General features: G+C 31.6%; 1 protein-coding gene across 2 annotated transcripts; it reads right to left on the bottom strand.

Annotated features, from left to right (window-relative positions):
* Positions 1-521: 521 nt before the first annotated feature.
* On the bottom strand, positions 522-11,370 carry LOC8279066 (dynamin-related protein 3A). 2 transcript variants are annotated; one of them, XM_048375581.1, is made up of 20 exons: positions 10,640-11,370; positions 9,455-9,737; positions 9,348-9,376; positions 9,166-9,267; positions 8,145-8,213; positions 7,984-8,043; positions 7,610-7,723; positions 7,115-7,163; positions 6,880-6,989; positions 5,434-5,526; positions 5,166-5,258; positions 4,951-5,088; positions 4,387-4,500; positions 4,182-4,277; positions 4,021-4,066; positions 3,662-3,813; positions 3,407-3,553; positions 1,958-2,010; positions 1,732-1,831; positions 522-1,347 (listed from the first exon to the last, which is right to left on the bottom strand). In XM_048375581.1, the coding sequence occupies exons 1-20, from the start codon at positions 11,018-11,020 to the stop codon at positions 1,072-1,074; spliced, it is 2,505 nt and encodes an 834-aa protein (XP_048231538.1). In that variant the 5' UTR covers positions 11,021-11,370; the 3' UTR covers positions 522-1,071. The 2 variants fall into 2 exon arrangements, with proteins under 2 accessions (XP_048231538.1, XP_002532763.2); XM_002532717.4 differs by having other exon boundaries at positions 3,662-3,822; positions 10,640-11,364.
* Positions 11,371-16,177: the final 4,807 nt, after the last annotated feature.

Below are 16,177 nucleotides of genomic sequence, written 5' to 3' on the forward strand. Positions count from 1 at the left end.
CTTTTATATTTTGCCCTCGTCTCCCCTACCAGTTTCATTTTTCGGCTCCGCCAGTGACAGAAGAGTGTATGCCAAGTGGTCTTTCTTGCCTGCAAGGTTATTATCCTGCGATTCAAAAGGCATAGCTCCAACTAAATAAATAAACGCAGTATGTTATTTGATTATTACACACCTTGTGGCAGTGAAGAGAACATGGAAATAAACTGAACACCGTAACTCCCAACTTCCAAGTGTGAAGATTCTTACTAGGACCATAAAATGGATTAGAGTACCAAGCAGATATATCTCATTCTATCTCGAACAATTCTTGCCTAGTTCACATATACATATCTCCATCTATATACTAAGCGGATAGATGATATTCATTATTAATTTTAAATAACAAAGCATGTATACAACATTCAATGTCAAAATGTAGATCATTATTGGGGTGGTACATCAATAATGAAAATAATGTGCTTGAACGCTAATCTAACAACATTGAAAACAAAAAGTGAACTTGAAAATGAAGGAAGAAAAAGAAAAAAGAAGAAATTCATAGTTCTAAATATTAACATGAACTCAAATAAATTTCAACATGTTTAAAAACTCGAGAATGTAAACATCTCAAGTGTGAATGCCGTTTATACACTACACTGACAGCAACTAATTTCAGTAAAATATACTATAAGCACTCTGTTGATGTTCTATTAGATGATAGTGAACATGATAAATAAATTGGAATCAGGAAACACCATGGCGAACGAATTTCAAAAGATAACTTGATCAAAAATACATGTAGAGCTCTTGCTGTTTCCAATGGGGGCAAAAAGAAGTGGATTATTGGCTCCCTGTTATTCTTGCCGAAGCCTTGTAAAACAATGAAACTTTAATCCTATACTATATCATACTCAAGACATATGGAAGGTAATGCACAACTTCCGACTCGCACATGTCAATCGCTGGGCCAACTCCGGGAGTTGAAATTTCAACAACCTTCTAAGTTCTAAGAAGAGGGACTTGGCCATCAAATGAATACAATACATTCCAACATTTAAGGAAAAGCTCGACCAATGTGCATACTTAAACGGCTTACAGATCAACAGTTGGATAGAGACCTGGCATGTAAGGCCGCGAACCTCCATTAGAATCTGCGTTAACATAAAAATGAGATTGTAGCTCCCCTGAGTGAGATGACTTGCGAGACTTTGGATTCTTAGGAGAAGCTGAGTAGTCACTGGAACCACTACTGGTAGAATATAATGAAGATGTTGGAAGTCCGTGGATCTTTGGTAATCCTGTTGGATCAGCACCCAAACTGTACCCCCTTTCAACTGTTTCAGCCTCTAATGGCAATTCATCCAATGTCTATAAAGAAACAAAAATTTAACAGATGAAAAAGTCAGGCATTCCTCAGCACATTACAATTGCATATTCCACAAGAAGCAGCTATAGCACCTAAAACAATACAAAACCAACTCAAGAGCACATCAACATGGACTCGACAAATACTCCATAGCAGTGGTGTACAGTAACAATTTTTTGGTTAATAACTTAGTGCCCCAAAGAGTATTCAAAGTGGGGGAAAAGAAGCCTCCACCATGCACCTGATAACAATGATGCCGAGTTCTAAAGAGAAAGGAGATCATAACATCACCTCACTTGACTAAACTTAGTGTTTCTTAACTTGCCAGAAATCAGTAAAAATTGATTAAAAGTCTAAGCTAATTAAAGAACCAGCAGAAAAACAACCTTATAAGCCTGTTGAAGAATTCGGAGTGTTTCTCGGGTCCGCTTTCTTTTCATGGCAATTTCCTCAGGTTCCTGCAGCATTTCTTCAAACAGGTTCTCTCTGTTCTCGGTGAGAGGCAACACAAATGTAAAGTCAACATAGAAAACACAGAGTATAAAATGGAAAACATACAATTTAGTATATCAATTCCAAGGGAGTAAAAATCAAAAAAAGACTGCACGTCACCTGTAAAGCTTTTTAATGAAGACATTGTGCAGTTCACGCTTTGTGTGGTTCACCTACAAAATAGAGAATGCAAAAACAAGAAACTATCAAAAACGGCGAGAACAGTGTAGTCAGAACACTTCACATACAAATCAATCAATTATCCAGGAATGATTTCATAATAACCAAAAAACGAGCACGAGAAAGGACAAGTAGTTATAACAATGCCATTTTTTCAATTGCTTCTAATGAAAGAGAAAACTCTGGTTACAAATATCAGCGTGGCTACTCCAATATACACTCTCCAATGTAGTATAGAAATAGAAACAGGGAAACACTGAAACGTAGAAACAGGTATGGCGAAACAACATTTTTCAAAAATATAGGAAGTAGAAATGTGGGTGAAACGCGGTAAATATCATAAATGTAGGAATAAATATTTAAATATTAAAAATATAGGGGTAAACATATAATTAATTTTGTACATAAATGTTTAAAGATATCAGTTTTTCAAGTACAATTTACCATCAATAAATATTAAAAATAATAATATTAAGAAAAAAATAAATCAAGTCTTTTAGAGCAAGGAAAGATAAGTACTTACATACAAGTTCCTTAATAATAATAACTGTAAAATAGAAAAGATAGTGCCTTTGATTTTTTTCTTTTGTTTAAGAATCCGACGAGTCTTTTAATTCTAATCGACTTAGGAATATCATGTTGCTTTTCTTCCTTTCTCATTTCTATTTTTTCCGGTTGAGGAAACAGGTTTTCAATTTTAATATATTACGCAACAGGTCCAAAACATTTCCAAGAAGTTTCTTGGAGGTTTCATTTACAACCACGGAAACTTCAATCAGGTGAATTTTCAGCACATCATAGACTCTCTCTCTAAAGCCCCATAATGTAATTGGGATATCCTAATTATCTTCAAACATATATAGGATCCCAACAATTAGCTATAGTAAATCCACAGATACAAGACCCACAATTAAGCAATTGAAGCAAGTGTGTCCAGCACATGCTATATTTGAGTTTTCCGCAGCATAGCAAATTCACACTTTCAACTGCGACCGGTATTCATGTTCACATTACTGAAACCAATCATCACTCAGGGAATATTTCTCCATACGGATTGAAGATGTTCATCCAGCTTCCCATTTGTAGATGCCCCAAAATGTTTTTCAGTTTTTGAATTTCAAAGTATAATTAAATATTAAAGAACAAAAATCAAAATACCCTAAATCTCAGCTAATAGTTCTAAAAATAAGTTTAAAAGGAAGTTTACAGAGTATGCACATTCCTAGGCAGTGTCGGATGAAAATTGTTGGACTACTTAAACCTTGCCACTTCAAGGTGGAGAAACAACTTCGCAACCATAATAAATCAAACATGCATGTGTCAGAAACTTAACAAATCATAACTAGTCATAGAAAAGTAATGAGCATGTCTACATAACTTAATTATTACCAGAAAGTGCATAATCGCTTTTGGTATAGAGTCCTCGATATTCTTCCGAACAATGTCGTAATATGATCTCAAGAGCAATTTAGTGACTGCAATTTCAATAGACTCTTGCTCTGAATGACTTTCTGAGGGCCTCAAGATAGTTGGAGGCTTAGGAACATAAAATACAAGCAGTTAGAATATAATTAAGACAAAGAAAATAAAAATAAATAAATATTAAACAGATCCACATCTAGATAAGAAAACTTATATAAATACCTCTCTCAAATAGATCATAGACATGCTTTGCTCTAAAGCATCCATGTTGTGAACAGGTTCAATATGTGACTTGGTTATTGCAGTCTCTTTAGCAGACACACGGGAATTATCACTCCCCCCAAAAATTGATGAAATACCCCAACTTGAAACACCTGCACTCCCTGAATAATCATATATTCTTCAACAACTTGGAATATTTTATAATTTGACGCTGTTCAAAATAAATTGCAAGAACTGTTTGCAAAAGTCATTGCCGCACAACTTCGTTGGGGGAAAGTAAGAGCGGAAGGGAGGAAGAGGGTAAGAGAAATATATTTGCATGCCTCTTTGCATTTAATCTCTTCATAAAAGAAAATAACCTGGCGGGGGTGCAACTTTTTCTACTTCTGCCACAGGACGAACTCCCTGCAGATCATACAAATGGTAACATAAAAATAGAAAGTATATGAATCAGACGACAGCAACTAAAATTAAGGAGACAAGAACAGCAAGAAATATAATTATAAATGGGCTTTCATGCCTGGTCAGTCATCACTCCATTTACTTGTCTGGCAAGAATAGCCCGGGACTTGACGCTCCTCTCTGATGCCGGTGCCTTATCAAGCTCTATACCATCCTACTTAATAAAAGAGGGAAAAGCAGAAAACAACAGAAAAGAAAAGATACTGGTGATCATAAGAACTTAGGAGCATGTAATATTGACCAAATGTAGACCAGAAAAATACCTTCTGCCGCATAGGTAGAGAAACAGCCCTAGCGGACTTTATCTGTTGCAGGGCAGTCTCCACAGCCTTACTCCCACCAATAAAATTTGGATGTGAGGTGTTTATGTAGTCCATCTGCAGAAGAATGAAAAATTTGTTCCTATAAAATATGAGTTCAACAAACAAGCACTCCAGAACTTTTACAGAGCAATAAATACAGAGAAAACAAGGAGGGGAATGAAATGGAGAAATATCTGCAAGCATGATGGATTATTTTTTGCAATCATGTAAATATTGTTGTTGAAACTAGTTTTTCAAACATGACCATTGGATTGATTAGTTACTAAACAGTTGTGAAAACAACAGGCTTGGAACAATTTTCGTTGGCCATAGAAGATGGACATTCTATTATTGTGTACTACAACTGTTGAAATTCATGAAGATTTGAAAGCATTAAGAGAACAGATGATCAGTAATAGAAGAAAACAAGTCCATATAGACATATAGGAAAATGCATCAGATGTAAAGGTAAGAAGGGAACTGTTGCAAAATCAAAAGCGTTAGGCATCTTGCTTTCAGCATTACCTCCATTTCGATAATGTGGCCAATCATTGTCTCTGATGGTTCAAGACCATCTCGCAAGAAGTTTCCAATAACTTCATCCATACGCTTTCTTAGCACAGGAAATCTTTGCAGTTCATTGACTAGGCAGCGGTGGCTAATCTGGAGCGAATGAGAGTTTATTTCAAGATGCAAGGATGTAATTTCTAATACTGATGGATCACAAGTACTAATCTTACTTTTATTAATTCATCATATATAAACCTAGCACACTGGAGACTTGGATCTAACAAACGGGCTATTTGCCTTCGAATAAGAACTTCAAATGGCACCTGCACAAATTAAAATCAGGAAACAGAAATAAATGCACACTACTAGAAAAGACAAAGAAAAAAGAAACAACCACAAGTATAAAAAGGAAAAACTAAGAAACAACAAACAAATCAAAACACCGAGAAGTTTTGGTTAAAAGATTAAAGATGAAAAGCAGGAAAAACATAAACCTACTTCCGGTACAAATAGTGCAGATTTAGGACCAGTAGCATTCTGAATGGCAGTTCGAATGTCATCATCAGTCAAGTCCTCACATGGATCAACCTCCTGCATGACAAAAGTTACCGCGACAAATTGGAAAAACCATAGTCACTTTTGCCCTCAAATTTCATGCCATATTATCCAAAGGTGGTTGCTAAGTTGCTCGTGCAATTATATTTCATCAAACAAAAGGGGATAAGAATTTTTTTTTTAACAATAAAAGAGAATAAGAATTACGCAGCTAAGCATACCGCACAAACTTAGCATTTCTGAAAATAAAGAATACAATTGGAAAGTACTATCCATTCCAGAGTATTAGAAAAAGGAAAAAGAAATGCCTGATGTATGAGTTTCTCCTTCATTCTAACTTTAAATTCTGCTTTATCCCTTCCCTTGATATAAATAGTACTTCAAACAACTGCTAATTCTAGAGTATTAGAAAAAAGGGAAAAAAAGAAAAAAAAGCTTGATCCACGTATTTCTTTTTTAGATACTATAGTGCCATAGATGATTACAGAGTATAAAGGAAAAGCCCAAAAAATGGTCTAGTAATTCTTCAACAATGTAATCATATACAATTTTCAGAGTAAAAATGCTTCTAGTTAGGCATCCTTCACTTTATTATACCTAATGCTTTTTGATGGACATTGCGACGTCATCCATTTTGCTTTGTTCCATTTACTCTATCAACCTTAACACACACTTTAAATACAAGCCCTGTGACTAATTTGCACATTTACACCTAATAGAGTTTCACCTATCCTCTGTAATTTAACAAGAAAAAAAAATGAGGAACAAAGAAAATATCAATAACTGCAAAAAATGCAAATCAACGCTAAAAATGCTACTACAGCACTACTTGGTCCAAAAACCATTCAGTAAATAGTCTATCTGATTTCAAGAAAACGAAGCAATTTTTTAATATGTTTTTAAGAGAAAACAAAAAGACATATAGGCCAACAATCAAACATAGCAAAGTCTGTAAGATCCCAAACAGGGGGGAAGGGGGGGAGGGGAGGGATAACCTTTACCCTTATATTCTCATATTTATGAAGTATAAAGAAATCTAGAAAATAGACATAGATTTCCATCTGGAAGCCAATTTATCCTCTCTCAAAGATTTCACAACATTTTAGGCTCCTGTGTCCATGAGAAAACATGGCACTCAAATGCCCACATCTACTAATAAAAAAATCCCATCAGATTGACAAGAAATTAGGGAAGAACAGAAATTGAAACCTAAAAAATCTTCAAGATCTAGAGTAATATTCGATCTGCTAATTACATCTTTTTATAGCAAAGAAATGGACCATTAACCTAGCAAGTAAAAAATGTATAATGCATGTATATGGATTTTAATAAAAAAGCTGACAAAACACCATTCACCAAGGAAATACTTCCAAATATTAAATTGCACACCTCTAAGCTCTTCACAAAAATAGATTGAAATATGTAGTGAATACGTGCTCCACCAGACAGCTCAGATGTCGACATCTCTTCATTTTTGCCCTCTACCATTGAGGAAAATGCTGCATTCAACAAGAAATTTACACACAATTAATGATTTTAACTGCATGTCAAGATGGTAAACACTTGACGACAATAAAATTCAATACTTTACCCAAAAAGATAGAGTAGGAATGATGAGACTTACCCTCCGAGTATTTTGAAAGAATGTTTAGGAGAAGCGCTCCCTGACCAGCCTGTTTAAAAGGTTTTTTTACAAAGTAATTGGCAGAAATATAAAGATAGGATCAGCAAGAGGGATCAACCAAAAACTTCTAAGAATAAGCATAAAGTACAGAAATGCAATTGGATCATGAAAATCTAGAATCAACAACTATCCAATGGGAATTTAAGTTGCACTTAGGTGCTTTTCATATAGTTAACATAATCAGATAATTAATATAGTAAAAGTGCAGATAAAATGATACATAGATCTACGGATCTATGTTTTGCCAACGACAAACCCATTCTTGTGCCTAGAAATTATATACCAGGATATCAATTACATGTTGCTTTCAGATACAAGTACCAAGTCCAGAAAATGTTCAGGTTAGACTTTCCCATTGTACAAATTTGAAGTGTCACAAGTGTGAGTCAAAATAGCAAAATGACAATGTTTAAAACTAGTTTCAAGTGTACATGCCTTGGATTCGGTGATTTCTCCATAACTTGCATGTTCCTTTGCCAAGGAACACAGTGCAGAACTTATGCGTGACTTCAGCCCTGGTAGTATGGCTTTAATATGTTGAACCAGAATCTGGGGGAGGAAAAATAAGAAAATAACACTGAAATCAATGAACTTATACATTCCATTAACATCTTCTAGGAAAAAATTACCAAGTGCATGTCAATTAAAAATAGAATTAGTTAAAATGTTTGTAACAGAACAATAAAAGCAGTAAGAGGTTGGGAAAACAATAACTGTAGCAGTAGATGCACAACAAGAAGTATATGTTGTTAAAAGAAAAGACCATGCCCCTTAAGTATTCTCAGTAATCAATTTTCCAAATGATCTACCTGGTTCAATTTCTTGGCCAACTGAGGAACACCACACCGATCAGCTAGACCATTATAGACCTACATAACAGAGTTCAACAATTAAGATAGAAAAAGAAAAAGTTTCTCCTATTGATTTTCCACCTAACTAGGAAAATAATTATGAGATAGAAGAGCCATACCGGACAACTGCGAAAGAACTTCTCCTCTGCTATAAGTGCATCCTTGATACTCCGGTTGAGTATAATATCCTTCCAGTAAAAAGAAAATTGAGAAATAAGCAAAAATTATTGCTTCAGCAGTGTTACCAAAAACCACTACATCCTAGCCATTTGCAATCTTGATTATAGATTGTTAGCTGTTTGGACAGTGAAAACTAGTGTTCCAACATCAGCATAGAATAAAACCATCTCAGCCACACCAACTATAGATAATTCCACTCTAATTCCATTACTAATTTCAGGATTTTCATTATTTTATATATCATAGAAGCAGTTAGATAAAATTTCAAACCAAAATAATTTATTACACTTATAGGTTATTAAAAATCTTGGTGATAATTTTCATTTCTTTATGTTATTATATGTAATTTCCATAATTTTCATCATCATAGCAATTATACAAGAGTTCCACATTCCGGATAATCTTCTTTTTTTATGATTCCCAAATCCAAAGAAGCATGTGCCAATATATCACCTAGACAATGACATTTTTCATTTCTGTACCCTATATCAGAGATATCAAAAACACCGTGTAATCTTGTTTTTGCATAAGATAACACGATATATTAGATAAATATCAAAGAGAAGGCAAGCCATAAAACTTTCACTTAAAACTAGGATTTCAAAAGAAGCTTAAGAACCATGAAAAATCAAAAAAGGAAAATCTGGAATAGCATCACTAACACTTATCTCAATGATTATCTGCATCAGTTACTACTTTCAAAATGTGATCAACAAAATATCAATAGCAATGAACAACAAAAAAATGTTAAATATTAGAAAAACTTGGGCAAAGCAAGGAAATATGCTTATGAACAGCTACAACAACAATGTAATTTGTCATCCTCCATGACAAAGGATCATCTAAACCATAATCTAAGAGGAGGGGAAGAACCAAAAAAAGAAAAAAGAAACTGAATGTAGCTTAACCCCTAACCAAACAAAAGGATGTAGCATTATTCTTTTAAAGTTCTCTTGTTACCTCTTGACTGCGGTTCACAACAGCAACGTAGCCAAGTCGAAGAGGAATCACTTTTCCAAGCAACAGATTACGAGCATCAGTACCTCTATCCATAATATCCAACTAAACAAACAAAGAACTATGTCAAAAAGAAAGCCGCACAGGGTTTGCAGCTACTATACCACTTAGACAGAGATTCTCACCTTGGTAATTACACCGATGGTTCTATAACCTATCAACAGCAAATCACAGAGTGAGAAATTAAATAAATTTAAAAAAAAAATGCATGGAATGACAAAGTAAGATTTACCATCAGGATCAGCATTTCCTGCAATCTGAAGAGCATCTGAGTTTGCTAAATCTGAATTTGCTGGTGTAACAGCAAGAATCAGACAGCTTGGTTTCTTAATGTATGACATGATCATGGTTCTAATTCGTGCTTCAATATCAGAAGGTTGATCGCCCACAGGAACCTTCGTTATCCCAGGTAAATCAACAAGTGTGATATCAAGGACATTTGGTGAAAAAATCTTCAGACGAATCTGCTTGTCTGAGACACCTTTGTTGTCCCCAGCTTCTTTAGCAGTCTCAGCCTATAGCCAATTCAGAATATTAATCACTTAAAAAGGACCATATATAATTGATATTTAAAATTTTTTAAGGTATATTAACTTAAACAGCCAGAAACCGACATAAAATATATGATAAACCACTTCTAATCCTCACCGACATTTTACTGGTAACATAGGCTACATAAAACAATGTTGTTTAGCTTAGTCCAAACACTATGCTGCTGTTAAAATCCTGCAACAGGGTTTCTAGACTATGTTAGTTTTACTTCTACTTCTATAAAAGTCTAGCTCGTATTTAAAAGAATTGAACAGGCCCAGGTTGATGACGGGTTCCACCTTCAAATCAACATACAAAATGCACCAAAGGAAGGAGAAGAGAAAACCTAAGGATGCTTGCTAATGTATCAAAGCTCAAAATCACCAACTATTTTCCACCCTTTGTTTCTCCCAAGAGTCAATGCAAACAGTAGCCCTCTACAAGCAACTCACCAGCCTTAGGCAACAACCATAGCAATCAAACTACATATTAATTTCATCAATGTAATCAATCTTACATTAAATTTCCCGTATAAATGCTTTTTGCACATGCAACCGTACAAAAAGTTCCTCCATATCCAAAATTCTCCTTAAAAAAATTGAGCTCCTAGACTCTAATAACTAGCTAGTAAAAAGATTATATTAAAGAGAGAAGTAATTAAACACAATAATATATTTAAACCTTGCAAATTTCCTCCATAACCTAAGAACTTAAAATTAAGCACAATTAAAAACTTTAACAAAATGCTCATGAACACTTGTAACGAGCTAGTAAAAGAAATTTAAAAGAAAAATAAAACATAAGCGCACAGATGTGACCTAAAATTGAGATTGAGCGTGATTAAACTAAAAACTGAACCAACTAAGTTTTATATATCAAGACATACTTGAATTTCTCTACGGATATCAGAGAAATCAAAAAACCGTTTTCCAGGAAGATGCAAGAACTCTCCCCACTCTTCTTCACTACCATCAGCTTTTCTCTTAGTTTGCAATAGCTGCAAAACAAGCGGTCGTCGCGTACAAATATCGTTGCCACGCGGCAAGAAATCTCTCCCGACCAGAGATTCCAGCACGCTTGATTTCCCGCTGCTCTGACTTCCGACCACCGCCACTTGCGGCAGCTCGATCGTCGACTGGCTTCCCAGCTGTGCGAATATATCTTGTAGTTTGTTCACTATGGGAATCACTGATGAACCTAGCGGCGCAGCCTGTGACTGTGAAGCCGCCACCGCCGCATGTGACGGCGATGCTGGTTCCTCTGCCATTAATGGATCCAGTTGTTTGAAACTCGAAGCCCTAGGGTTTTTTCGAGATTTTTCTTTAGAGAGAAAATTTTGAAAATAAAAAGAATTAAATTTGATATTCTTCAGAGAGAGAAAGTTCGTGTTTGTGTATAGATGTAGAGAGATCTCACAAAGTATGTGATTGGGAAATGGACTGAGGTGTGAGTTCTTGCCTGGGTAATGAATTGCTAAAATGAGCGGTGGGCGTCAAGGGTTTTAACCTGCGCACCTTTGATGATTTTTATTTTTTTGTTAAATGTTGTTTAAAATTTAAGCAGTGTTTTTATAAGTTTTATTTAAAGATTATAAAGAAGAAATTATATATTTTTTTATTATTATTATTTTTTGCCTACAAGAAATAAGGTTTTTGCAACAGAATTGGCAAAAAGATATGGCTTGTGGGGCAAGGTGATTTAGGAACCAGTGATTTAAGAGAACCTTTTCCTTTTTTCTTTTTTTTCTTTTTTTTTTTTTTTTTTTTGGTTTTTTGATTATTTCATTTGAGAAAGTTATACTTTCTCATTTCATACACTCAAAGTAAATGCTGGGTTTAGATACATTTGATGGCTTTAGCATCTATTGAATGCATAAACATGAATATGATGTTGGAAATCTTCTTCATGAACCAATGTCTGGTGATCATTTTAGTAAATTTGACAAGTAAAAAAATTATAATTCACGCTTCATTTAATGGTAAGTTTAGACTAATAGCTTATGGATAAAGTTTTTAATGTAAGATAAAAGAATAAGTTATGGATAAAGCTTTTAATATAATATCAAATTTATTATGAAAAATTCTCACGCGGTTTAACATATTTTCATTTTAGGGTTTATAGTTTTTTTTTTTTAGTATCTTGTGAATATAATAATTAGCAAATAACAGTCAAAATTGCATAACATTATTAGCAAATGTTGATGTGACAGTTGGAAAAACAGTAGCTATTGAGTGCCACGTCAAAATCTCTTAACAGTATTATGCAATTTGACCATTATTTGCTAACGGTTATATTTACAGAGTACTAAAATGAAAAAAAATAAAATAAAATATATACCCTGAAATAAAAATACATTAAACCATTATTTATTTATTATAGACAATGTAGTAAAAGAATTCTTAAGAAAAAGAATAATATTATATTTATTATATCTAACAAAGGGACACTTCTTCCTATAATATTGGATTGCATCTATCTAGGACATAATATCTAATTAGTAAGTATTGATTGATGTGCGAACTTCCTTACATGTAAAACAAGATGTTACAAAAGTATTATAATAAAATTAGTTTGGAGATAAAAGAGATGTGTTGAAGTAGGAATGTAAATTATATATATATATATTTAAAATTATTTTAAAAATTTCTTATTCTCTATTCGAACTCTATAAAAATTAATATATAATGATTTTTATATTTATATGATCATTTTTTTAATATGTTTTAGATATATATTATAAAATTATAATAGCCAATCAAAATTCGGAGTCAATTTATTTTCTATAATTGATGGTATGAGATGTTATTATGGGATTATGTCCACATTGCTTGAAAATATATAAAAGGGAGCATATGAATTTTGAGGGAGATGGTAGCTTTCCATAAGAAGTTGCTTGACATAGATAAAGATGTAAAGAAAATTGTGGACCTACAAATATGAACAACTCTCTCTATTTTTCTTTCATTAAATAAAAACAAGTACTTCTAAACAAAGAAGAATACTTTATTAGTGATGTAACATCCATCAATTCAAAGTGGATTTGGAATGCAATAATAGTTTGCCCATCACTCTTTTGGAACACCGAGTGAGCCGTTAGTACCAAGTTTTTAATTTAATATCTAATTAGCATTAATATTTATATTTATTTTAGCATCAAAATTTATATTTTTTTATTTTATTAGAGATATTTATTTTTTATCTATTTTTATTAATATAACTATTAAAAATAAAATATTTTTAGTTAATTCATCGTATTAATATTACTAATTCACTAATAATTTATTATATTAAGCATGTAAAATTCATTTTAGTTTTTTTTTCAAACTACAAATATTTATAGATTAATTTTATATGCTTAGTAAGATAAGCTATTAATAAATATTGGCATTGCTAATGCGATAAATTAATTATGAATATTCTATTTTTAATTACTATGTTAGCTAAAAAAATTGAAAAAAATTATAAATACTCTAAAATAAAATAAAATTAAAAATTTTGGTACCACAAATAAAAAATTAAAATATTAGTGCTAATAAGGTATAAAGTCCAAAAATTTTAGTATAAAAAATAATTTACCCCTTTTTGAAACATTACACATATATAAACTTGAATTTATATTCTTCAAAAAGACCTTGAATTTATATTCTAATATATTATACTTGATAGCATTTTACATTTGTATAATGAGAGAATACTGTATAAACTAAGGTTTATAATTACTTTATATATTATAAAAAATAATTTAATAGTGCACTAAAATAATAAAGAAAGATTCAATTTAAAGAATACACCAACTAAGTCTAATATATATATATATATATATATATATATATATGTATGTATGTATAATATTAATTAATTTTTGAGATTTAAATTTTTTACATATATGCTTAATTTTTGATACATAGATTTTTATTTTGACATGTATACTTACTTTGGACATATGAGATTTATAGTATTTTTCTATTAATTTATTGATACATAAGTTACATACCTAATTAAATATTGACTTTTATCTTAAGAAATAACATATTAATTATATTTTAATATTATATTAACTATAATGATACTCATTCTATCCTAAGAAATAATATATTTATTATATTTTGATATTATATTAACTAATAAATTAATTCTATAATTAGATAATAATTCTAATTCTAGAAAATAACATCTTAAATTATATTTTTAATATTATATTCAATAATAAATTAATTTCTTAATTATATAATAAATCTTTAATCCCAAAAATAGTAATTATATTGATGTATTAATTTATATAATATTAAAATTAATTAATTAATTAATTTTATATTATTGTATTAATAAAATTTTAAAATTTTAAAAGATTAAAGATATTTAAAAATAATTAGTTTGCTATTATAAAATTTTATAAATCAATATTAAAAATTAAATTTTTTATTGAATTGTATCTATTAATTTAATTTTATATTCAAAATAATAATAATTTCAAGAGTAAACGACTAGTTCATGGTAAAGTTATAACTTTTTTCTATATTGTTTATTATTATCAATTTGTGTTTGATCATGCATTCTGGAAATAATTTCTTGAGAGTAGACTATGGGAATCAAACTCAAAATTATATAAATTAAAGGAAAAAACTGAATTGTAACAATTGCATTCACAAGCTTCATAAATAAAAGTTTTCTATATTAATTTACCTTTTAGGCTATTTAGAAATATAGTGTAGATATTATATAACTTATTTAATTGTAGAGAGTTTTTTCTATTTTTATTTTAAAAAATTTATTAAGAATTTGTAAAATTTATAAAATATATTTACCTACTATTAGTTGGTACTTGAGTAATATTTAAAATGTAAAGGATAAATTTGAAATAAATAAAGTGAAATTTTTTTATTTTGATTTGAAAATAAGTGATTTTTTATATAAAAAACATAAAAAGAAAATATTAAAATTTATTTTCTCAAAATTTAGTTATAACTAATTTAATACTTGTGCTTTATGTGGAACTTAATAAAAGTTATATATATTTTTATTTATGAATTAGTATATTCGTAAAGATTGGAATTCCTCACTTATGCTCTGGGACATTGGAATGGAAGCAAAGAGATGTAGTGATATTTTTAATTCTATGTTACTTTTCTAAGTAAGTTCTGCTTGCTCAATTGCTTATGTTGAGATCATGCAGGATGAGAAGGAATCTAAAGGGATCTTATAAATATTGTTGTCTATTTATTTAAATCTTGGATCGGATCCCTATTCATGGCTTACATTTGTTGCAAAATAAAGCTATGAATTTAAAAGCACACATTGTTTCAGTTATATTTGTTCTTTTTTGAAGAGAAACAAAGAATAAAAAAAAAAATTGATTAATGGCACAAAAAAACATACTTACAGCATATGCTTTTCTCTTATTTATAATTCCATATCATAAAAGGGAACAAAAGGAATAATAGCAAAAGAACTGATCTAAAAATAGGAATAAAAAAAACAGAAAGGAAAAAGAACAAATAACAAATATGTAACAAACTAACAAACTATCCCATACAGTTGGCTTAGCTTTTTTTACAACCCCCCGTGTTAAGTTGGAGATTGGTTTGGTAAATGGACCAATCCCAAATTGGAGCAAAGATAGTGGTGCTTAGTTAGGATGTCTGTCACTTATTGCTTAGAAGGAACATGGGTGGGAACAAGAAAGTCAGCCTTCAGTTGATTCCGAACATGATGACAATCAATGTCCAAATGCTTGGTTCATTCATAGAAAACATGATTCGTAGCCATATGAATGGCAGCTTTATTATCACAGAATAGAGGAATAGGAAGATTAAGCTTAAAACCAAAATCCTGCAGTAAGTAACTGATCCATTGAAGCTCATAGACAGTATTAGACATACTACGGTACTCAGCTTCTGTAGAAGATTTTGAGATGGTGCTTTGCTTTTTGGCCTTCCAAGAAAGGAGAGAGTTCCCAAGAAAGATGCAAAAACCTGTGATGGACTTGCGAGTGTTTGAACAAGCTGCCTAGTTAGCATCACAAAAGGCTATGAGCTGAAGAGAAGTGCCAGTAGGGAGAAATAAACTCTGAGAGAATGTCCCTTTCAAATATCTAAGAAGATGAAGGGTTGTATTCCACTGATTTTCTATTGGTGCTTGCATGAACTAACTCAACTGTTGAACAGAAAATGAGATATCATGCCTGAATAAATTGAGATATAGTAACCTGCCAATCAACTTTCGAAAGCGATCAAGAGATGCCATTTTAGTAGAATCCGAACTACTAAATTTAACACCCGAATGCAAAGGAGTATTGGCGTCCTTAGCATTTGATAAGCCTGCATCTTGTAAGATGTCTAGGATATATTTTCTCTAGTTAATAAAAGCACATGTGGATCCCCTTGCTATCTCCAATCCAAGAAAATACTTAGCATAACCAAGATCC

Source organism: Ricinus communis, chromosome 6 (assembly GCF_019578655.1).
Source record: "Ricinus communis isolate WT05 ecotype wild-type chromosome 6, ASM1957865v1, whole genome shotgun sequence".
Lineage (NCBI taxonomy): Eukaryota > Viridiplantae > Streptophyta > Magnoliopsida > Malpighiales > Euphorbiaceae > Ricinus > Ricinus communis.